The sequence below is a fragment of the Xenopus laevis genome, chromosome 3L, assembly GCF_017654675.1.
Source record: "Xenopus laevis strain J_2021 chromosome 3L, Xenopus_laevis_v10.1, whole genome shotgun sequence".
Lineage (NCBI taxonomy): Eukaryota > Metazoa > Chordata > Amphibia > Anura > Pipidae > Xenopus > Xenopus laevis.
In genome coordinates, this window is record NC_054375.1 from 143,099,555 (window position 1) to 143,123,201 (window position 23,647).

The 23,647-nt window shown below is 41.3% G+C and overlaps 1 protein-coding gene across 1 annotated transcript; it reads right to left on the reverse strand.

Moving 5' to 3' along the window:
* LOC121401622 (hepatic lectin-like) lies at positions 1–23,543 on the reverse strand. Its single transcript, XM_041587175.1, has 10 exons — positions 23,313–23,543; positions 14,879–15,032; positions 13,278–13,403; positions 12,253–12,369; positions 10,311–10,364; positions 8,308–8,361; positions 8,049–8,111; positions 5,148–5,293; positions 841–947; positions 1–196 (listed from the first exon to the last, which is right to left on the reverse strand). Exons 2-10 carry the CDS (start codon positions 14,886–14,888, stop codon positions 55–57), a joined length of 819 nt encoding a protein of 272 aa, XP_041443109.1. The 5' UTR covers positions 14,889–15,032; positions 23,313–23,543; the 3' UTR covers positions 1–54.
* Positions 23,544–23,647: the final 104 nt, after the last annotated feature.

Sequence of the window (23,647 nt, forward strand, 5' to 3'; positions counted from 1 at the left end):
GATATTGATATTGTAATAAGATGCTCAAAAAAAACAATATTTACACCTCCATAACTATATACAGCTTAGTATTTTTTCCTCGCAGATGGCTTTATACTGATTAGTGCAAAAAATATCATTCCACTTTTTGTCTATCCACGTGCTGACACAGTTTTCGATTCCTGCTTCATTATTTGGCTCACCCGTGTACCAAAATCTGCAGAAGAATTGCAAACTGAGTTAAATTGGGAACTGCAGGTTTGAGAGCTGCACAAAGAATTGGTGTTATGAGTCTTGTTATACCCATTACAGTAAAGTCTAACAGAGTGCAGATAAATATAGAAAAAAAAAATCAGCCCATACCAGGACTTGCGATAATTAAAAATGCTGTATCTAAGGGATAATTTACAATCCCAGGGTTCACACTTGTGCCCCCCCCCCCAGGGCTGTTGCTTACTGCATGGTGCACAATATTAAAAATCTGGGGCTCTGTGCAGAGAGTAGCATCTAAACATGCAGCTCAGTACAGGGCCCGCTGCGCCTCCTTCCGCTCCATAACTAACATGTCTGAATAACATGCAATGTAGGGACTGGAGGGGGGGACACCAACGAGCCCCCCTGCCCTGCCACTTTTGAATCAAGCAATGGCATAAACAGAACTCAGAGGCCTTTTATATACACAATAACCCCCTTCCCATTTGTCTGACATCCATTCAGTTTTTACCCTCTTTCATATCCCTTCCCGCTGCCTGTAGGGGTGGGGTCAGTGGTGGCTTGTGGATGGTTGGACAAGATGGGGAGGGCAAGAGTTGACTGGAGGGTCTTGAAGCATTTTTCTGAGGGCCAGGAACAGAATCTTACCCCTCTGATCGAACAAGGATTGTTCCATCCTGCCATCTCCACACATTATGATCCCTTGTGAGGCCTATCCAAAACTTTGAGTCATCAGTAATTCTTTCAATGAAGTTCTGGGGAAGAAGAAGAAACATCTCATTACAAGATAGTGGAAAGACACAGCTGTACTACATATGAACATATGCCACACACACCAAAACTTCCATCAGATTGTGATAATATAAATGGTAGCCAACAATCCTGAACTGGTAAAATGATAATTAAGTGAATAATAAGACTATTAGAAGGCCTCGGGCAAATTAATCAGTTGATAAAGCAGAGCAACTGGCAACTGAATATTTGCAAACAAGTGAACCCCCATAACCAAGTGCTGAAATCATGGTGACTCTATTATACTAGTATAAAAAAAAGAATTTAATTGGCTGACATTATGGATTATGTCAGTTATTCCACTGTCATATATATATAGACTGTTTTGTCAGGAAGCTGCACAAACTTTGTATAGTATTAAACCCAGGGTTATCAGTATTCCATGTGTTACTTTTAATATAGAGAGGTGTACCTTGAATTTAATTCCGATACATTTTTGAAAACAAATGTACAAGCTGACGGAGTCTAAAGGGTATGCTGGAACAGGAGATGTGGAGATTTTGAGACGATATTGGCTTTTCTGTATCACCTATAGCGATGAGCGAATCTGTCGCGGAACAGCAAAAACATTTGCGATTGCGAAAAAATCCACCAAAGGAATTGAAGTGAATGGGCATCAACACGTGACAATTTTTTTTACACGTGCAACAATTTTTCTCGCTCCAAATGCATTAAAGTCAATGGTCATTTTTTCTTGTGGCAACTTTTTTTGTGACAGTGATTTTTTTGTCCAAATGCATTAAAGTCAATGGGCGTTTTTTCTTATGGCGACTTTTTTGTCCAAATGCATTACATATCATGTGTACATGCACAGAGGACCTTTCCTTAACCTTAAATATTTTGGAATCTTGCCCTAGTAGTTAATAATTTCATAATAACAGCTATGTATGGGAAAGTCTTATTTTTTACTATTGTAGGGTATTGCTAAATAGCTTTCCCTTTTATTGTGTAATCCCCTGCAGTTTGGCCACTACAGGGCTCCTTAGTTAAAGGAGAAGGAAAGCTACGGAGGCATTTTATTGCCAATAGATTAGCTGCAATAGTGCAATCTAGAATGCTATATTTATTTTGTAGAATGTTTTACCATACCTGAGTAAATAGCTCTAGAAACTCTCTGTTTGTTTAGGATAGGAGCTGCAGTATTAACATGGTGTGACATCACTTCCTGCCTGAGTCTCTCCCTGCTCTGGGCTCAGATTACAGCAGAGAAGGGTGGAGAGGAGCAAACTGAGCATGCTCATGCCCAGGGCAATGAGGTTTAAGCTGAAGGCAGGAAGTCTGATACAGAAGCCCATGTGTACACAATAGAAGGAAAGAAATGCAGTGTTCCTTTTGACAGGGGGCTCAGAGCAGCATTACTTTGGGGGGTTTACTGGTATATTTAGATGGACCTTTCTGATAATGCTTACTTAGTTTTAACCTTTCCTTCTCCTTTAAAGGGATACTGTCATGGGAAAAACATTTTTTTTCAAAATGAATCAGTTAATAGTGCTGCTCCAGCAGCCAAACAAAAGAATAATGGGAAGGTAACCAGATAACAGCTCCCTGACACAAGATAACAGCTGCCTGGTAGATCTAAGAACAACACTCAAAAGTAAAAACTCATGTCCCACTGAGACACATTCAGTTACATTGAGAAGGAAAAACAGCAGCCTGCCAGAAAGCAGTTCTCTCCTAAAGTGCAGGCACAAGATACATGACTGGGGGCAGCTGGGAAATTCACAAAATGTCTAGCCCCATGTCAGATTTCAAAATTGAATATAAAAAAACCTGTATTCTCTTTTGAGAAATGGATTTCAGTGGAGAATTCTGTAAGAGTAGCACTATTAACTGATGCGTTTTAAAAAAAAAAACATGTTTTCCGATGACAGGATCCCTTTAAAGAGAAAGGCTTCTCTTCCTCAAATCAGACCTTGAGGGTTTCCTTGTTTAGCCACAAGGTGGCAGTTATATATATGTTGGGAGCCATGCTGTTAGAGGGTTTTTCTGTCTGGGACTCCCTGCCAAAGGAAGAGGAGCCAAGAGTGGATCCCTAGACAAGTGCAGGATCTAGTGAGTGGTCAGTCATCTCCTGCTATAGGTCTATCTAGGAAATGAAGTTAAGCTCAGAGCTATTTAACGAGCAGTAGCTCATGGCTATTTAGCGGAACAGTTTGGGCTTCAATGACTAGTGTTAGAGTGGCTAGGTCTCTGGTGACATTGTTGCCCAGAATAGTGAATCAGTGTGTAAAATTCAGGGGCTACATAGGTGAGTTCTATTCAAAGAGTAGTAGTTTAAAAGAACCCTGCTTCCATTACAGTGAGGACTCAAACCTGGGACAGACGGATTAATTTGGGAAATTATTCATAAAGCTCATGGTAATTTAGGACTGTATGCTAGACATTGCAGAGATAGAAGGAGAAGGCATAATTGAGAGAGAAGGCCCCCTAAATGGCTAATGGCACTCTACCAGTGTTTTTCCACATTTTGTTTCCATAAAATTCTAGTACTGTGGCCTTGAGTCAGAACCACTTTTTGGCTCTAAGAGCATTTCTTTTTTTTCTGTGCTGTGGAGCAATATCGCTATGCTCTCCCATGGGTAACTTCCTTTTACTCCTGAACGCATTTGTGTTATACGATTCCATGTGCAAGTCTATAAAAATCCTGAGATTCCTTTGTCCGTGGGGTTCTGAACTTGAAAACTCAAGTGGTCCCTGGTAACTGAATTTCATAAACATAAACATGCCATAGAAGGTGGGCATTGTGCTGGCTTTAGGAATCTAATGAACTCTAGTAAATAGTGATGGGTGAATTTGGGGCATTTTGCCAAAAAATTTGTGTACCCGCAAAATTTGCGAAACTGCAAAAAATTTGCGAAATGGTGCCGGTGTCTAATTTTTGACGTCGGAGTCCGTTTTTGATGAAATTGCACTGGCTTCCATTTTTTTTTTTGACGCCGGCGAATTTTCGCTGCGGTTTCCAGAATTTATTTGCCAGCGGCGAATCAAAGGAATTCGCCGCGAATTTGTGCCTGCCGATCACTACTAGCAAAGAAATAAGGATGAAACTGGTTCCATATTGTTCCTATATGTGTAAATAATATAGGGCTGGTAGTACAAGTATGGGATAACTTATCAAGAAACTCATCATCCAGAAAGTTCAGAAGGCCATCTCCCGTGGAGTGCATTTTAATTTCAATTTAAAAAAAAAATTCTCTATAATTATAAGACAGTAGCTAGTAAGTGATACTAACTAGTACAGTAAATTGCAGTACATGTTGGTGGCAAACCAATCTTATTGGGGTTATTTAATGTTTAAATGATTTTTAACAGGTGATGGGTATGGTGATCCAAATTACAGAAAGCCCCAAGTATTATGCATCATAGATCCCCATACCTGTAGTGCAATATACAGGGACTTACAGTAAATGTTTTTTTTTTGGAGTAGTAGCTTTCAGCATTGATGAGGTCAATTTTATTGCAATTTATATTCAAATTCATTTTAAAGCCATAATCCAGAAAGCTCATAATAACAGGCAAGCCATCACCTATATTATTTTTATTATGACAGAGAAAATAGAAATCATTTTTGAAATTTGGATTATTTGGATAAAGTGGAGTCTAGAGAGGCAGTTTTTCAGTATGTTGGAGCGTTCTGTTTAATGAGTTTTCGGATAACAGATCCTTTAACTGTACTTGAGGGTAATTGAGATGCATATATCAATACTGGTGGCAAAACAATTGTATTGGGTTTATTTAATGTTATTTTTAGCAGACTGAAGGAAGGTGCAAAGAGACCAATTACAGAAGGTCCAGATAACACCTAGATATCTTCACAATAGGGTTGTCACCTGTCCAGTTTTGACCTGGACATCCCGGTTTTCAGAAGGGCTATCTGGGTCAAAACTTCCTGTCTGATTTTCCAAATATGGAAGTCTGGACAGGACTCTTGTCAATCGCCCATCTCCATGTCATAACCTCGCCACTGACATCATTGCCTGCCTCGCCAAATTGACTGCTATATACTATGACAACACTGCCCATGTCCCTGTGATGTCACAAACCACCCCCCCCCCCCGTCCGGACTCATCTGATTGAAAGGTGACAACCCTACCTCATTATCATATAATGAGAAGTCTATAGTGAATAGATCAGTTGTGTTATATGTGCAATAAGTGTCTCACCTGTTCCTTCTCACTGGTGATAATAACCAGATCACTGTTCATTGCTTTACAAGTGGCCTGAGCATCCTCCCAGTTCTTCTTAGTTGTAACAATATAATAACAGCTTCCATCAAATGCTCTCCAGTTAGATTCACACTGAGGTCTCTCTGAAAGGGAAGACAAAGTTTGGGTCTGCACAACTGAATCGGAGATAACGATTACACAAATATAAAGGTCATAATTAGTGATGGGCAAATCTGTGCCATGGCCAAAAATTTACGAAACGCATTGAAGTCAACGGGCGTCAAAATAATTTAGACACATGTCAATTTTGACATGAGCGTCAATTTTCATCCGTGCGACAATGCATTGGTACAAGTGCATTAAAGTCAATGAGACTTGATGTAAGCGACAATTCTGACGCGCCAATTATTTTTTGACGTGCTGGATGTTTGCCGATGAATTGTTGCCGCAGTTTCGCAGTTTTCGCAGTCACTTGCTGCAAATGCGGAAATTCTCAGCAAATTCGTGTCTAGCGAATTTATTCGCCCATCACTAGCCGTAATAAATGAGTATTCATGTGACACTTTGGGTACTCATTGTATTTGTTAGAGAGTTATTATTTCATATTATGCACCAGCATTTTTTATAGTTGAGCAGGAGTTGGTTTTATGGTCGGTGCTGTTTATATCCTGAATGGACACCTGTGTTTAAATGAACTGATAAAAGTGTCTGTAGTGGATCTCTCAAGACTACTGTACATATGGTGAAGGCATATAAAGGGCAATGTGAAACTCAACCCCTCTGGAGAGGGGGACTCAATATGCCATTCTATACATCACAATTATGAGTGTAATTTTAATTGATTTTTAGGTAATAAAGGTTTTTACACTATTCTACACTCTATTATGTTTTATAACAGCAGAAAGCAAATTCTCACAAATTACCTGAGACATTACACGTGGTGAACTTAAAAGAACAGTAACATGAAAAAATTAAAGTGTTTTAGAGTAATAAAAATTTAATACAGTGTTGCCCTGCACTGGTAAAACTGATGTGTTTGTTTCAGAAACACTACTATAGTTTATATAAACAAGCTGCTGTGTAGCAATGGGGGCAGCCATTCAAATGAGAAAAGGCTCAGGTTACACAGCAGATAAGCTCTGTAGAATATAATAGTGTTATACGTTATCCACTATCTTATCTGTGCCATATAGACTTTTTCAATTTCCGCCATTGCTACACAGCAGCTTGTTGTGACTTTAGAGCACTTCATTTGTGGTTTCCAGAAGATTGCTGGACAGTGACATTTGGAAATAGAAAAAATAGGTCAGTAAGATACACAACATACTACACCCTCATATTCTTTTTGCTATGTGCTTATTTCTGAAACTGCATGGTTTTTACACTCGGGGGAGAACGAGTTTACGAGTCTGAAAAAAAGGGGAACTCCAGGGACCTTGTATAATCTACTGTTAAAGACATCATTCCAGCATCTGTCACAGATGTCCAGTTAAACCACATAATTGGCAGTAGGACCACAGAGGAAGCTGCTATGCAGATTCAACAGGCAAAGTCCAGTTCACGGTACCAACAGCTCAGGATTGATTTCCAGCCAAAGAGTCATGGGCAGGCAGCAATCAGTGAATTCAGGAGTAAGGCAAGAGGTCTAAATTCAGGAATCAGACAAAATAGAATTTAAGAGCACCCAAGAAGAGATCAGGAGTAGAACCTATATACGGGCATTGAAACCAGGAATGCAGAGTCTTTTATTTCTAATTTGCCATCCAAACCATGTTGAATGACACGCCACAGTGCTGCAACACAGCTCATGTGAATCATGGGCACCGCCATTTTTAAAGCATTGCAGAAGAGGATCGATGGTTTCTATCAGCTCAATGCCAGTGGAGAAACTGATCCTGACTTCTTCCACTTCAGGTTCATGTTTTCTTCCACTTCAGGTTCATGTTTTCTGCCACTATTAGGTTTTCTCAATATCTAAAAAAACTGTACTTATTTTCTCCTCTAAAACCAATTTTTCCGCATCTAATCCCCCTACTGTTGTCAGGACCTACCTGGTATCAAACCTTGGACTATGCATTTAACCATTATTGCTTTATTCCAGTGAGCAGCCAGAGCTTTTTGAGCTGATTGCTCTATTATCATGAAAGTAATACAGTTTCCTCTACCTTCTGCCCAATTACCACCACCACCCATCTCATTAACATCATGAGTTTGTAATTTATCAGTTAGTGGCCTTTATAATCCTTCATCAAGCCATGTCTCATTGAAGCCTAATTTCAGCCAGTAGTTATAGAACAGGCCGGGGTCAAAGTCACATGGTGCAGTAGCGTAGTCAAGTTTAGAGGCTGGGGTCAAACCAATCAATAAATGCAGCACAATGTCAGGATCCGGAAAATAGTCAAATACAGGCAAAGGTCAGTTCAGGCAGCAATACAGGGGTGGTCAAGTACAGGTAGAGGTGAAGGAACAGAGAAGCAGACTAGAAGCACACCCAGGAATTATGTACAATAGGCCTACGTTAGGCAGGGAGAATAGAATGTGGTGCCTTTTAATATTTTAAATTCACGCCAAGCACAATGATGGAAATGGAAATTCAGAAGTGGGGTACGCCAGAGGAGGAGGAAAACGTGTGTATTATTACATTAGGCTCCAACCTGACAGTTACCCACCTGTGTTCAAACCTGACAGCTGTGTCCCCATCACATACTCCACCCACTTCTGTACCTGCTCACAACCTTGCTCATTTCTTCTTATAAACAAAATAGATAACACTTGACTTGTCCAGTTCTCCTACCATCTATAATCCAGTTTCTGTACCATTTTTATTGTATAAACTTTTTTTGTTAAATTATTGTAAGACGATGCTATATAAATAAATGAAATGATGATGGCAGATACCTTTTTGTAATGTCTGTAAGGTTTTATGCTTTATAATTTTCTTAGTCTCTGATATACAAGAGTCTGAAAAGAGATATGAATGGAATCACCTAACAATAATATGGTCCGTTTGGTTTACGTATACTAAAGTGCCAGAGAATGAAATGGAGAGAATTTATATCCCTTAAAATGCCATATTCCTCAATAGAATGTAGCAGCAAGATTCATAAAAGATCTCTTTACTTTCCTTAATCAAACAGAAAAAAAGACAATTGCTTACCCAGTGTCTGGTTTATGGTTGTGATTTGTGTTAGAAGGTTGTATTTCTGCTCATCTGCAAAGTAAAAGAGAGCAATAGAATTACCAATGAAAGTTTAATGAACCTTAATATGTATAGGAGCATATTTATAGTTATACATGTTGTCCAGAATTCTTATCTTTAAAACAGATCCTGGACTTTTGAGGCCCCATTGGTGTTGGGACCTGTTAACCAGAATGCTTGAGATATGGGGATCTATCTGTAATTTGGATCTCAATAAGTCCACTAAAAATAATTTAAAAATCAATAAAACCCAATAGGATTGTTTTTCACATCCTTTTCCAATAAGGATTAATTATATCTTAGTTGGGACCCAGTACAAGGTATTGCTTTCTCATCATAGAGAAAAAGGAAACCATTTTTTTTTAAAAAAAATCTATTTATTTGGTTAAAAGGGAGTCCATGTGGCAAATTCACTAAAGGACAAAGCACCTAACACTAGCGTTAATTCGTTGGCATAGCGCATTTTCGTTAAATCACCGATTCACTAACTGACACTGGCGTAAATTCGCTAGTGTTACTTCGCACCCTTACGACTGGCGAATTTGCGCAAGGGACGTAACTACGCAAATTCATTGACGCGCGCATTTTTCTGAACGCTACCTTTTATGCCAGACTTCCTTTGCCACCTCAGACCAGGCGAAGTGCAATAGAGTAGATAGGGATTGCTTCAAAAAAAGTAAAAAAATGTTTCTAAGTCCCAAAAAACGCTGGCGGTTTTTCATTTTTTATGGGTGATAGGCTGAAAAAGATCGAAAAATTATTTGGGGCTCCCCTCCTTCCCCCCTACATTTTATAACTCATGGCACCTTAACTATACAGTGGGCACATGTGTAGGGCAAAATAAAAATTTTATTTGCTGTTTTGAAGGTTTCCCAGGCTTGTGTAGTGCTGCTACATACAGTATACCTCCATTGTAACTTCAATTTGGCGCCGTATACAAATTAAGCATCGCTACCGTAACTTCGCTTTGCATGGCGAATTAACGCTAGTGCAACTTCTCAACCTTATGCTTCCCCTGAGCGCAACTTCGGATTTTAGTGAATTTGTGTAGCGCTGGCGAAAATACGCCTGGCGAAGTGCGGCGAATCGGACGCTGGCGCAACTATGAGTCTTAATGAATTTGCACCTATGGGAGATGGCTTTCGTGTAATTCGGAGCTTTCTGAGTTTCCAATAATGGATGTTATAGCTGGGTCTCTGGGAACATTTTATCTGATCTTCTCATCAACGTTGTAAATTTTTGCCTCCCATGATAGACTCTGTGTTGAGTCATTTATTTTTAGCTTCCTGTGTGACCCTATCTATAACAATCAATGATTTACTTTCAGTTCTGTCTCTTTCTCTTGTTCGGCTCTTTGCCAGGTAGCGGAAGCCATTCTAGACAGAAGAAGGTGTAAGAAGATTAAAAATAATGCTTTTGCTGAAACTAAACCAAGCTCTCTGAAGAACCCAGGGGTGTATTCCATCAGACCCTGATGCTTTGTTATCTTGTCTAAATATTATGTGAGTAATGTCTGCCAGCCAGGAGAGGAGAGATAATATAATTAACAAATATTTTATGTCTAAAAGGTGTAAGAATATATGTAAATGTATAATAAATGGGGATGTTTTGTGGTCAGTCTTCATCAACCCTGAACTTGAAATATGGGATTTTTGACAAAAGCCAGGTTGATGTCTGTCCAATTCTGTGTTCGTTTCTATGATACCCACATCTTGAAGCTATTGTGCTGCTCACGGATCTGCTCTAGTGCACCAACAGAATACTAAAGTAAAACAAAAGGGAAATGCTAACTGTGGTGTTTATACAAATGGCCTGTAGATGTCACTGTGCCCAGACTTATACTGTGCATACTTCCTGACAGCTTAAAAGTGAAAGTTACTGTTGTTTATACCTGCATGACTCTGCTAATAAAGCACTGTTATACTCTACTCATCCTCGGCTACCCAAAACATAACACTTACCAATTGTTTGGTTTATGGTTGCTATTTGGGTTAGAAGGTCATTTTTTTCCTTATCTGCAAGGAGTAAAGTGGAATTAAAATTTCTCATATCAAGATATTTAATTTTTTTAATATATACATGTATGGGACCTGTTATCCAGAATGCTTGGAACCTGTGGCTTTCTGGATAAGGGTTATTTCTATAATTTTATACCTTGTCTACTAGAAAACCATGTAAACATTAAATAAACCAAATAGGCTGGTTTTGCTTCCAATAAGGATTAATTCTATTTTTGTTTGGACCAAGTACAAGGTTTGTTTGGTTACTACAGGGAAAAAGGAAATCATTTTTAAAAATGTGGATTATTTGGATAAAATGGCGTCTATGGGAGATGGCCTTTCCATAATTCAGAGCTTTCTTGATAATGGGTTTCCGGATAACAAATCCCATACCTGAATATCAAACACTCATATATATATATATATATATATATATATATATATATATATACATATATATATATATATATATATATATATATATATATATATATATATATATATATATATATATATATATATATATATATATATAGTGAATAAAGTACCCCCTCTTGTTAAATATAAGGATATTATAAGTTACCGAGGAGTTTCATGACCATATAAAAACACGAGGCCAAAGGCCGAGTGTTTTTATACAGGTCATGGAACTCCGAGGTAACTTCTAATATCCTCATATTTTGCAACTGGGGGTACTTTATTTATTATAATACACAAATTTCAGTGAGTCATGTGACAGAAATGACATAAGAACTCACCGTTTATAACTGATGACATCAGAACTCACCGTTTATAAGGATATATTTTACAGGATATTCATGGCTTTTGTGTATTATATAGTGAATAAAGTACCCCCTCTTGTAAAATATAAGGATATTATGTTACCGAGGAGTTTCATGACCATATAAAAACACGAGGCCGAAGGCCGAGTGTTTTTATACAGGTCATGGAACTCTGAGGTAACTTCTAATATCCCCATATTTTGCAACTGGGGGTACTTTATTATTATAATACACAAGTTTCAGTGAGTCATGTGACAGAAATGACAGAATTCACCGTTTATAACTGATGACATCAGAACTCACCGTTTATAAGGATACAATTTACAAGATATTTATGGCTTTTGTGTATTATAAGGATATTATAATTTACAGAGGAGTTCCATGACCATATAAAAACATGAGGCCAAAGGTCGAGTGTTTTTATACAAGTCATGGAACTCCGACAACAATGCATTTGCAGCATTACGGACCATTTGTTTTTAGATGGGGTCGGTGACCACCATTTGAAAGCTGGAAAGTATCAGAAGACGACAGCAAATAATTAAAAACTATAAAAAAGAAATAATGAAGACTAATGGAAAAGTTGCTTAGAATTAGCCATTCTATAACATACCAAAGTTAACTTAAAGTTGCGCTACTCCTTTAAGTGTTATACCATGGGGCTGATTTAATAAACATAAAAAATGGGAGCTGGGGAATCCAAAAGGGTTCCCAGCAGTTTAATCTTCAGAATTTCCTGACTGCAAAATGGTTTAAGTTACTGACATATTTACCAAAGTTATGAAAATTTGATCAAATGTTTCAGTTGGTTTTGGGCGTCAAACACCATCATCATCATTTTCTATGGGGGAACGCAAATCACATGTTCAGATTAACAAAAGTGACATGCATTGGTGTTGCTTGTTAAAAAGAACAATTTGGTAATACATCTAATAAATATGCCCCCACGTTGATCCCTCTAGGTTAGGCTCAAAGAAGCTAAACATGAGGTGGGAACAATCTGAGTAAAATGTTGATCAGCCTCATCCTTCATCCCCCATATTTCATCCCTTCATAGTCAGTATTTGAAGAATATGTATTTACATATTACAGAGCTCATTGTCAGTATGGGTGAAACTCACAGTAGATAAACATGAGGCTGGTCAGGATTATCAGGAAAGTAAAGGCAATGACCAGCAGGGTCCCCAGAACCATCAGGAGTCTCCTCTGTCTCCTCAACATTTCACTTGCCTTCAGAACTGAAAAGGACATGGATTGACAGATTATTTATTGATTCTGCTGGGAGAAGAATGCTGTGGTTCTGGCTATTAAATAACATATAATCAATAAATATGTTTATCGTCAAGAGAATACAAGAATTGCATGGTAAAGGCACATGGAGGAGTCCAAATGCACATTTCTGCACTGGAACCTTCTTGGACTTCTAGTTCCAGTGATACTACAATGGTGATTATCTGTAAACCCCCTGCAGTTTAGTGTTTTGTTCTGTTAGTGATGGGCAAATAAATTCACCATACATTAATTTGTGGTGAATTTCTGCTTTTCGCAGCAAGCAAAGTAATTCACGAAACTGCGGCAAAATTTCACAAAAATTCCAAATTTTGATAAAATAATTTTCGTCCATCAAAATTATTCAGACGCACATTGATTTTAATGCATTTGGACCAAATAGTCGCATGTATAAAAATTGAGGCTCGGGTCAAAATTGACATGTGTCAAAATTACTTTGATGGCCATTGACTTCAATGCGTTTCGCACATTTTTCGCAGTAAATTCACTCATTTTTCAGCGAAACGGCACAGATTCACTCATCACTATTCCTTGTCTCAAGAAAGATGAGAACCACCCTAATATTTTTTAATAAGTGGTATTTGCTATATAGCTGAAGTTGGGGGGAATTTGCATTTATATTTATCCACTAAATAAATAGAAAACAATATTTCAGCAGCAATGGATGTCCAAAATTTCACTGGGTCATTCTTAGAAGAAGACATGCTAGACCATTTATTACATTACTCCCATTTGTAGCTTAAAGTTGTAGAATGCTACATAATTTGAATCTCAAATGGGTGGCCAAAGTAAAGAGCTCTATATACATCAACACTGTGCAAGCAAGCAGGAGTCCATACAGTGAGTTACAGATTACATTTTGGTGAGAGGTTTTCTTCTTTGGGTACTTGTGGAACCTTCATTTTCTTCCTTGAAGACTCAGTTGGTTCCATTGTGCCAGTGAAATTTTCATATATCTCATCAAAATCATTTTGCTGCTTCCCTGGGTATTTGAAATAAAATATATTTTTAGCAAATATGAATTACGCGCATTAGTTCTGAATGAAAGACAATCATAGTTCTGATTTATATATTTTCTAAAGCTCTGGTAATGCCCCCATCTGCTTTATGCGGAGAGGTTTTAAAAGTGCCTTTTTGTTAAAGTATTTGTTGACATTCACATAACTGGTAACTCCCTCTTCCACACACTTCATACCTCCCAACATTTTTGAAATAGGAAAAGGGACAGAAAGTTACATTTTTGACCATGCCCATTTTTGTTGTGGGTTTATTTTTGCGAGTGGGTCCCTAAGCTCAGTAAGTGACCAGCAGCACAGAGCATGTGCAGTGAATCAGCAGAAAAGAAGATGGGGAGCTACTGGCAGGACCGCCATCAGAAATCGCAGGGCCCCATACGACGAAATTTTCTGGGCCCCCTGGGCTGTGCCCACCGCAAGCCCCACCTACAGGTCTGCCCTCCCCAACACACAGGTCCGCCCCCCACCACACAGTAAAAAAACAAAAAAAAATTGGTGGCTAGGGTTCCCACATGTTAATAAAAAGATATTGGTGGCCAGGGCCCCCCATTAAAAAATATTGGTGGCTAGGACACCACATGAGAAAAAAAAATTGTTTCCAGCCCCCCCCCACACACATTATAAGAAAATTGGTGGCCAGGGCCCCTTACACATCCATGCCTTCCCAAAGTCAGCACCTCTCACAAAGATGGGGGGCCCGACTAATCAAGTAAGTATGGCGTGGCCGGGCCCCCTTACCCTCGGGCCCCCTATAACTCTTCCCCTGTCCCCCCCTGATGGCTCCCCTGGCTACTGGGGCATCTTTAGAGACACAGATCTTTACTGCTAAACAGCTGTGGTTGCCTTGGGCTGGTACAGAAACCCAAAACATAATGTACAACATTTCTAGCTACTTCTTTAGTTATGCTTTAGTTCTCCTTTAAAGATTTTTTTTCTTTAAACATGTATGTGTATGTCCTTCCTTTTCTGATGAATGGTGCGCAAGCGCACATCTTTATTCTAGGGAACCAATGTCTCCAATATCCAAAATCTGAATCATGAGCGCTTAAATCAAGCTACAAAATAAAACTGTATAATAATAAATATTCACAATAACAGTGTCTAACATAGTTTATGATTAAACAGTCAATGAAGAAGGCGAAGTATGTAAGACATTGTGAAATCAGGGGGGTCTTGGCTGGAGGAGAGCTGAATTCTGATACATTGTTTCTGTAGTCAGTTAAGCAGTGCAGGAAATAGCTAATAAACAGAAAGATGCTGATTTCTGTAGCAATGACATTTACAAATAATATTGAAATCATGAAATTTTTACACTGAATGTAATGTAAATACACAGATGTTCATATGTATTTATGTATCCTGATACAGAGGGTATAGATAGAGAGTGACCACTATTGTATGTGTATGGCTAATGCAAATGTTGAGTTGTTCTATTCCTTACCTCTGTCCATCTTGTGCCAATGGATTGGAATGTCTTTCTGCCCAGTTGACTGGTTCCTTCTCAGTGTTGTTCTGCCTCCTCCGTGTCACATACAACTGCTCCCTGGGTCTCCACTTCTGCTTTTTTTATCATTTCTTACAGATGTAGATTTCATCTTCACATAGTTTAAAAACAACATGTAAGGATATTTCAAAAAGCTGTATATTTATGCCACTGTTAACATAGGCTTGTTGTTTTTTTACCAATTCTGCTATACTTGAGATATTGTACAAGAACTCTCCTTAACAGTATTTCCTTTCTTTATCTACTTATGTTGTACACTTCTATCTTTTATTTGTTAATATCTAATAAAACAAATTACCAACAAAAAAAAGACAGATCCAAATGGTTGAGTGCTATGTTCATATGTATATCTACTTGTCAGGGGGCCTAGCGGCTCCCAAAGGGGGTGGTCCAGACCCAGGAGGAAGCCCAGGGGCAGACCTTCAAGTCGTGGTAGCCAAAAGGGTTAATCAGGATTCATAGTCAGGTCACAGGCAACAGTTCACAAGGCAGGCAGCGAAGGGTCAAAATCCAGAACAGGCAGAGGTCAGCAGAATAGATAGCAAAATAACACCCAGGTACTTTAGCAGAAAGAAACCTATATTTGGGCAAGGTTTCAGCATACAGGGCGCCCTTTTATTTAAAATTTCGGTGCCGGGGGTGATGTCATCATGCCTGCGGCGTAGCATACTCATGTGGAGTAGCATACTCATGTCTCTCCACCGGGAGAAGACACGCCGCTGAGCACTCCCGGCAGCCTTGACAGTACCCCCCCCATGGGGGGGCCACTGGACCACCGAGTCTTGGCTTCTGGGGAAATTGTTTGTAAAATAACTTCACCAGGTGAGGAGCATGGACATCGGAGTGTTTTTCCCATGCGCATTCTTCGGGACTAAAGCCCTTCTAACTAATAAGGAACTGGAGAGAACCTCTGGAGATTCTGGAGTCTAAGATCTTTTCCACCTCGTACTCTTGTTGGCCGTCCACAGAGATAGCTGAAGGGGAAGACTGATTAGAAGAGAAGCGATTGGAAATTGCTGGTTTCACCAGAGAGACATGAAACACATTGGGAATTCACATCTCAGGTGGAAGCTGAAGTCTAACGGCCACAGGATTAATAATCTCCATAATGGAAAATGGACCAACAAATTTTGGGCCCAACTTGGGAGAAGGCACTTTCAAACGAATGTTTCTAGTGGATAACCATACCTTGTCACCAACTTTGTATGGAAGAGAGGGCCTGTGTCTCCAATCCACAGAAGTCTTGTGCACAAGAGCACTCTTTTCCAAATTCCGCCCCCGGGAGGAGATCATACCAATCATCCTGACAAAGAGAAACACGATTCCTCAAGAATTGCTCCAAAGCTTGATTCACACACACTCCACTGCCCCATTGGTTTGGGGATGGTAGGCAGAGGAGAACTGAAGAGTGATACCCAAGTCTTTACATAAGGAGTGCCAGAATTTAGCCGTAAATTGAGAACCCCTGTCAGAGATTATTTCCGCCGGGAAGCCATGCAAACGGAAAATGAATTGGATGAAGAGCTGTGAAAGTTTCACCTCCGAGGGAAGTTTCCGCAATGGGATGAAATGTGCCATCTTACTGAAACGGTCAATAACAACCCAGATCACAGTATTCCCTCTAGAAGGAGGAAGCTCTACAATGAAGTCCATTGCTAAGTGAGTCCATAGATGAGAGGGGATGGGTAGAGGTTGTAATAACCCTCTAGGGTGAGTATGGCTAGCTTTGGAAGCGGCACAAACGGTACACGCCGCAACAAAGTTTTTGACATCTTTACGGATAGTCGGCCACCAGACAGGATGTCGTAGTAGCTCAAGAGTCTTTTCTGGACCAGGATGTCCAGCTTGCTTGGAACAATGAGTCTGTTGTAGGATAGGCAGGCGAAGCTCAGAGGGTACAAACGCCATTCCAATGGGGGTATCAGAAGGAGCGGAAGACTGGCCAGCCAAGATTTGTTCAGCAAATTGAGGGAACAGAGAAGCAATAATTTTGGCAAAAGGAATAATTGGTTCTTGCCTTCCAGGAAGACGATCCACCGGAGTGAAGCTTCGTGATAGAGCATCAGCTTTCCAATTCTTGGAGCCAGGGCGATAAGTCAAACCGTAGTTGAAGCGAGAAAAGAAGAGAGCCCACCTTGCCTGTCGGGGATTCAACCTCTTGAGAGATTGGATGAATTCAAAATTTTTATGGTCAGTATAGATAGATGACCGGGATCGGAGATCCTTCAAGAAGATGACGCCACTCCTCGAGAGCAAGCTTTACTACCAAGAGTTCACGATTCCCAACATCATAATTCTGCTCTGCTGAAGAGAACTTCTTGGAGAAATAAGCACAAGGATGTAGTTTGCCATCAGCCGGATGTCTTTGGGATAGGATAGTGCCAGCTCCAACTTCAGAAGCATCCACCTCAATGAAAAAGGGTAACCCCGGATCTGGATGTCGGAGGACAGAGGCAGAGGTGAAAGCATCCTTCAGGGACTGAAAAGCTTCAACAGCCGAGGGGGGCTATGAGTTGGGTTTACCCCCTTTTCAGATGAGGGCAAGGATAGGCGCAATGTGAGAGAAGAACCCCTTAATAAATTGTCCGTAATAATTTGCGAGCCCAATGAATCTTTGAATCACCTTAGTACTCAACAGAAGAGGCCACTCCTGAATTGTGGATACTTTGGCAGGATCCATCTCGAAACCCTCTGGGGAGATCATGTAACCTAGAAAAGGGATCTTGGACACTTTGAAGACACATTTCTCCAGCTTGGCAAAGAGAGAGTTCTTCCTCAGACGAGAGAGTACCTCCTTCACCTGGGAGCGATAACTTTCTATGTCCTTCGAGAAGATTAGGATGTCATCTAGGTAAACAACCACAGATTTCCCCAAAAGAACCCAGAAGATGTCGTTCACCAATTCCTGGAAGACGGCGGGGGCATTGCAGAGGCCGAAGGGCATTACGAGGTATTCATAATGCCCATCCCGAGTGTTGAATGCCATCTTCCATTCATCACCTTCACGGAGAGATTGTATGCCCCACGTAGATCCAACTTAGAGAAAATCTGAGCCCCTTTCAGTTGGTCAAACAGTTCGGCAATAAGAGGCAAGAGGTATTGGTTCTTAACCGTAATCTTATTAAGCCCCCGATAGTCAATGCGGGGACACAGACTCCGCAGGAGAGAGAGGATAGGTGCGACCTCTGGGAGGCATAGTTCCAGGGAGAATATCGACTGGGCAGTTGTAGTGAGGATGATGTGTAATGAGGAGGGAGGAATTCTGCAGACTTTTTACAGAAGACAGAGAATTTCTTGTAGAAGTATGGTAGAGTTTTCAGATCTGTCAAAGAGATATTCACCCACTGGATAGGATTAGCAGGAAGACAGTGCTGTTGACAGAATGGACTCCAACGAGAGATCTGCCCAGAAGACCAATCAATGGTGGGGTTATGTAGGCGATGCCAGGGTAGACCCAAGACAACAGGAACAGAAGGGCAGGAAATAATCAGGAACGATAACTTTTCTTTATGTAAAGTCCCAACCTGCACAGGCAATTCCCCTGTCGTCATGGAGATAAACTCGGACGTTAGTGGCCTATGGTCAATAGCCATAACCTGAAGGGGAGTAGACAATGGATAAAGGGGAACATCCATATATTTGGCAAAGAAAGCATCCATGAAATTTACAGCAGCCCCAGAATCGATGAAGACAGAGCCGAAAATAGTCTTAGTGGCCAGAGGGATCTGCAGAAGAAACTTGTGAGAATCTTCCTGAGACTTGGGAGCTATGCCACCTACAGTACGTGTGTCACCCTAGATCTACCTTGGGGAATAGAACCTTTAGGCTTCACAGGACAGGAATTGACAAAGTTAGCTTGTCCACCACAGTACAGACATAGACCAGCCAAACGTCTTCGAAGTCCTTCTTGCTCGGAGAGACAGGACCTTCCAACTTATATTCTCCTCCAAAGGAGTAACGGAAGACTGCTGGGAAGGTGCAGGCAACAGAGGGCTTTGAAAGAGTGGTGCCAGCATAGGTTGGAATCTCTTACTGTGCTCTTTGTCAACTTGATGCTCTCTAAGACGAGTGTCCACTTTAATGGTGAGAGCAATCAAATCCTCCAGCAGTTCTGGAAGCTCCCTGGAGACAAGATCATCTTTTAGTTGGGTTGATAGACCTTGGTAGAATACAGCATTGTATGCCTCATCATTCCAGGAGGTCTCCGCCATTAAGGTTCTAAAGTCAATAGCGTACTCACTGGCACTGCGGTTACCCTGCCGGAGTTGCAGGAGCCAAGAAGAAGCATTAGTGACTCGACCTGGAGCATCAAAGACAGTACGGAAAGCCTGGAGGAATGCTTTGATGTCAAATGTCAATGGAGAATTCTTCTCCCAGAGAGATGTTGCCCACTCAGTGGTTTGTCCTCCAGATGAGACATCACATACCCCACCTTGGCACATTCACTGGGGTACTGTGAAGGTTGAAACTCGAATTGGATCTGGCACTGTGTAGCAAAACTCTGCAGGCTTGCAGATCCCCATTGTAACGAGGTGGAGGAGGAATGTGTGGCTCGCTAGCCGAAGAGACAGCAGCAGGAGGGACAATAGCTGTGGGAGGACTGCCAGCAACAGGAGACACTGGAGTCACACGGGAGAGGAGTGTATCAAGTGCTTGCCCAATGCGGAACTGCTGAGTTTCATAATCTTCCATGCGGGACGCCAATCCACATAGCGCTCGTCCGACATCAGGTGTAACTTCCTCAGTGGGGTCCATGGCCCAATTATAATGTCAGGGGGCCTAGGATCTCCCAAAGGGAGTAGTCTGGACCAAGGAGGAAGCCCAGAGGCAGAAGTCCAAGTCATGGTAGCCAAAGGTTTAATCAGGAGTCGTAGTCAGGTCACAGGCAAGAGTTCAAAGGCAGGCAGCGAAGGGTCATCACGGCGGTGCCACAGCATACCCATGTGGAACGCATGGGCACCGGCATCTTGGATTTTACACCGCCGGGAGAAGACATGCTGCTGAGCGCTCCCAGCAGCCTTGACACTACTGTATAAATGAATGCAAAAGTTGGGTACCAGTTATTTTGGAAGTAAAAAGTATTAAACTACTTGTTGTGAGGTATAGACAGAAAGGTAAATATTGTTAGATAGATAGATAGATAGATAGCTTGATAAGGGGGGACTTGCAGCACTGAGGGTAGCAGCAAACATGGGGGAGAAAAGGAGGCTCAGAGAGCAACCACTGGCAGGGGCCAGTGTAGTAGGGGGTGGAGAAGGGGCAATGGAGTCAATGAGGGAGGCAGGTTTGTGACAGTCAAGAGCGGAAGTAGGGACAGAAGGTTAGGGGGGCTGGTCCACAGCTCGTCCAAAGGAACAAATTTGTTATTTTGGGTAAAGATGCTGGAGAGGACAGCTCTGAACTGGTCGTGTCTGGAGCAGGCTGACTCTCAGAGCACCCTGGGAGGCAGTGTCTCTAATACTGGCTGTGGGGAGAGTGCAAGGAAGGAATTGCAGGTTTTATTTTAAAGATTGATAGGATAATCTTTTGTAAAGACCCTTCTTGGTGAATGGTCTGCTGCTTGTCTGGTGCTAGGGTTCAGCATGTGGTGGAGCAAGTGGACAGATTATTGGGTGGGACTGGGGAAGAACCAGCAGTCTTGTTACTCATAGGTACCAATGACAAAGTAAGAGGAGGTGAGTAAGTGCTTAAGAATGATTTTTATAAACTAGGTGAAAAGTTAAGGGCAACGACTTCCATGTTAATTTTCTCAGGCTGTTAAAGAGCCAACAATAAAAAATGCTATACTGGATCTAGTGATCTGTAATGATTCAGACCTATAGCAAATGCGCTAGTGGTTGAACTCCTGAACAATAGTGTCCATAATGTGATCTCATTCAATGTCTGGTGCAAAAAACAAATATACACCGGGGCAACAAAACCCTGAATTTCAGAAAAGCATATTTTAATGCTTCAAAGCAGGGGTGCCCAATATGTCGACCGCGATCTGCCAGTCGATTAACTCAAAGTTCCTGGTAGACCACGATTGTTCCGTTAAATGTGCACAGCAGGCACAGCTCTACCGGTGCTCGCCCTCCCTCCCTCCCTTCTTATTCTGCTACACAGCCGTGATAGGCTGAAAGAAACCAGCAGCAGCACTGAGAGCAACTTGCAATATGGTTGTGCAGAAAAAGAGGAAGCAAGGGAGCCATCATTTAATCTACCGAAAAGGCCTCAGCCTTGAGACTACTCACTACCCTCTCTTCCTCCCATACAGTCAGTCAGTGCATCTGATTTTGTTTTATTCTGAATTGTGGCTGGTTGATAAGTTTAGTCAAAGCCTTGGTTCCCACAGCTGCTTTGTGTAACTGCAGGCAATAAACATAAAATTACCACTATGCCATTCTTCTACGTATGTCTGTAAGCTCAGGTGTGTTTTATATATGGAATTGCCTCTGTGTCATCCTCAAATGAAATGTGGGGGTATTATACATGGTATTGCCTCTCTACCATCCTGATACGAGTTCTGGGGATATTTATACTTGGAATTGCCACTGTACTATCCTGCTATGAATTCTGGGGGTATTTATGCATGGTATTGCCTCTTTACCAGCATACACTCTTTATAAGCTCACTAAAGTATCTTTCCTTTATTGCTTAAACTGTGCATTTGCATCATTGACCCTTTCATCTAGTTATTATTAAAATCAATTTATGGGTTTGCTAAACTCAATATATCCTGTTGGATTGAAATGCCATGTTTCTGATCTTTTTGCTTGGGAGATAGAAGATACACTCACCTTTTCAGCAGAGTCATCATGAAAGGAATATTTGTCTGGAGATTCTACACTTTCATTCTTCTTATCCCCATGTATTCCTAAAGGTGGCCATACACGGGCAGACTAAAGCTGCCGATATCGTCATCTTATCTGCCCATGTGTGTGGGCTCCCGATAGGGCCTCCTGATCGTTATCAGGCCAAAAATCGGCCAGATATCAATCGGTCAAATTTGATTTTTCGTACAATCCAGGGCCACATCTGCGGTCCTGCGACTCGTCAGAGCCCATTCGTGGTATTGTAATGTCTATATGTATTTTGTGGTCACAGCCTCATAACACCCCCGCCTAATGTTTTTAAAAATTAGTGGTGAGCACAACTTTCCGTTGTTTGTTACAGTTATACGGTAGCAGTGACCAGCTCCATGTTGTAGCTCTCACCCTTCCCAGCTATAGTCAGGTGATCCCACTGGTGTCTAATAAAAGGGCAGCCAAGTTTGGGAGTTTTACTTTGAAAGCAGCTAGTGTTGCAGGTAAAACTTAGTCCCTTTGTAAAATATATAATTAAGCAATTGAATTCTTAATGAATCAGATGAAAATTGAGCGTTGGACTGGCCAAATATGGGATGACTTTGACGTAGTTGGCCAGCTTAAATATATTGTAATATATGGACAAACAATCCCTGTTTTGTTTAAAGGGTAAGGCAATTTTCAGTAGCAGTATGCACAAAATGTCTCTGTCTTAAATATATTGATAATGGGTTGAGTGCAGAGGACCTCTTGTACTTGCAGATGTCAACCACAACTGCTTCTGGGCTATAGTCTATTTAGAAAATATATCAGGTCTTACGGGGAAGAGGAGCCAGCCTCTTGTTGGCAAGTGGCCATCTGGGCCCCCTGATAGCAACCTCACCCATTGCCTGCTGTGTCTTCAGGTCCCCTGCTATTGCTGCCTTTCCACCCTCCTAACTCTCACTAGCCTGCCCCCCATCTCTAGGCCCAGTTCAACCCTCCTCTGTTCCTGTGTTTTCATCCTGCTAGACATCTGGCCTGTAAAACTCTGGGTTATACCTTAACTGCCTCACTAACTGAGGCTTTTGCTCCTCCTCAGCTCTGTTTGCCAGCTCCACCACTGCAACCTCTTTGTCTAAGGTGGCATTCTGAAAACTGTGGGTTAGCATCTCTGCCCTAGCAGGATCGAACCTCCCCCAACGGATGAAAACTGGACCAGTCAACATTTTTTTTTTTGCACCAATGGCATTGGGCATCCAGATGGTCTAGGGCCTCCTGCACCACCTACTCACAGACCGTACACTGGCACCAACACACTCTGGCCTTCTTCATTGAGCTTTTTGGAGAACAGGCCCACCAGGCCAGTCATATATAGCTTTTTGCACCATGTAAACACCTAAAGGGATTTTCCTATGCAACAAGCCACTGCTCTCATTGCCATATCAGGTCCAGGGTCGGACTGGCCTGCCGGGGTCCCGGGAAAAAACCTGGTGGGCCCCTAGGCCCTAGTTAATTTGCTATCACATAGTAATAATTAATTTTGTACTGTGCGGTCTTGAGATGAGGGCCGTAGCCCTTCCATTTAACTAGATATTGAAGCTTACCTCGCACTAGGCTCGCTCTTGGACAATGAATTCAGGCTGACCCTCAACCAATACTGGGGAGGAAAGGATTGTTGGTGCACCTGTGTTGTAGGTTTCAGGGGGGAAACATGAAAAGAATTAGAAATTTTGAAATTATCAGGAAGTTTGAGATGAACAGAAGAAGGGTTAATTACTTTGATGATGGGATATGGACCAATAAACCTGGGCTCCAACTTGAGGGAAGGGACCTTTAACTTAAAATTTTTTGTAGATAACCATACAGAGTCTCCTACCAGATATTTGGGTGCCTCTCTACGAGAGCTGTAGCTGCAGAAAGAGAGTCGTGCACCACAGAC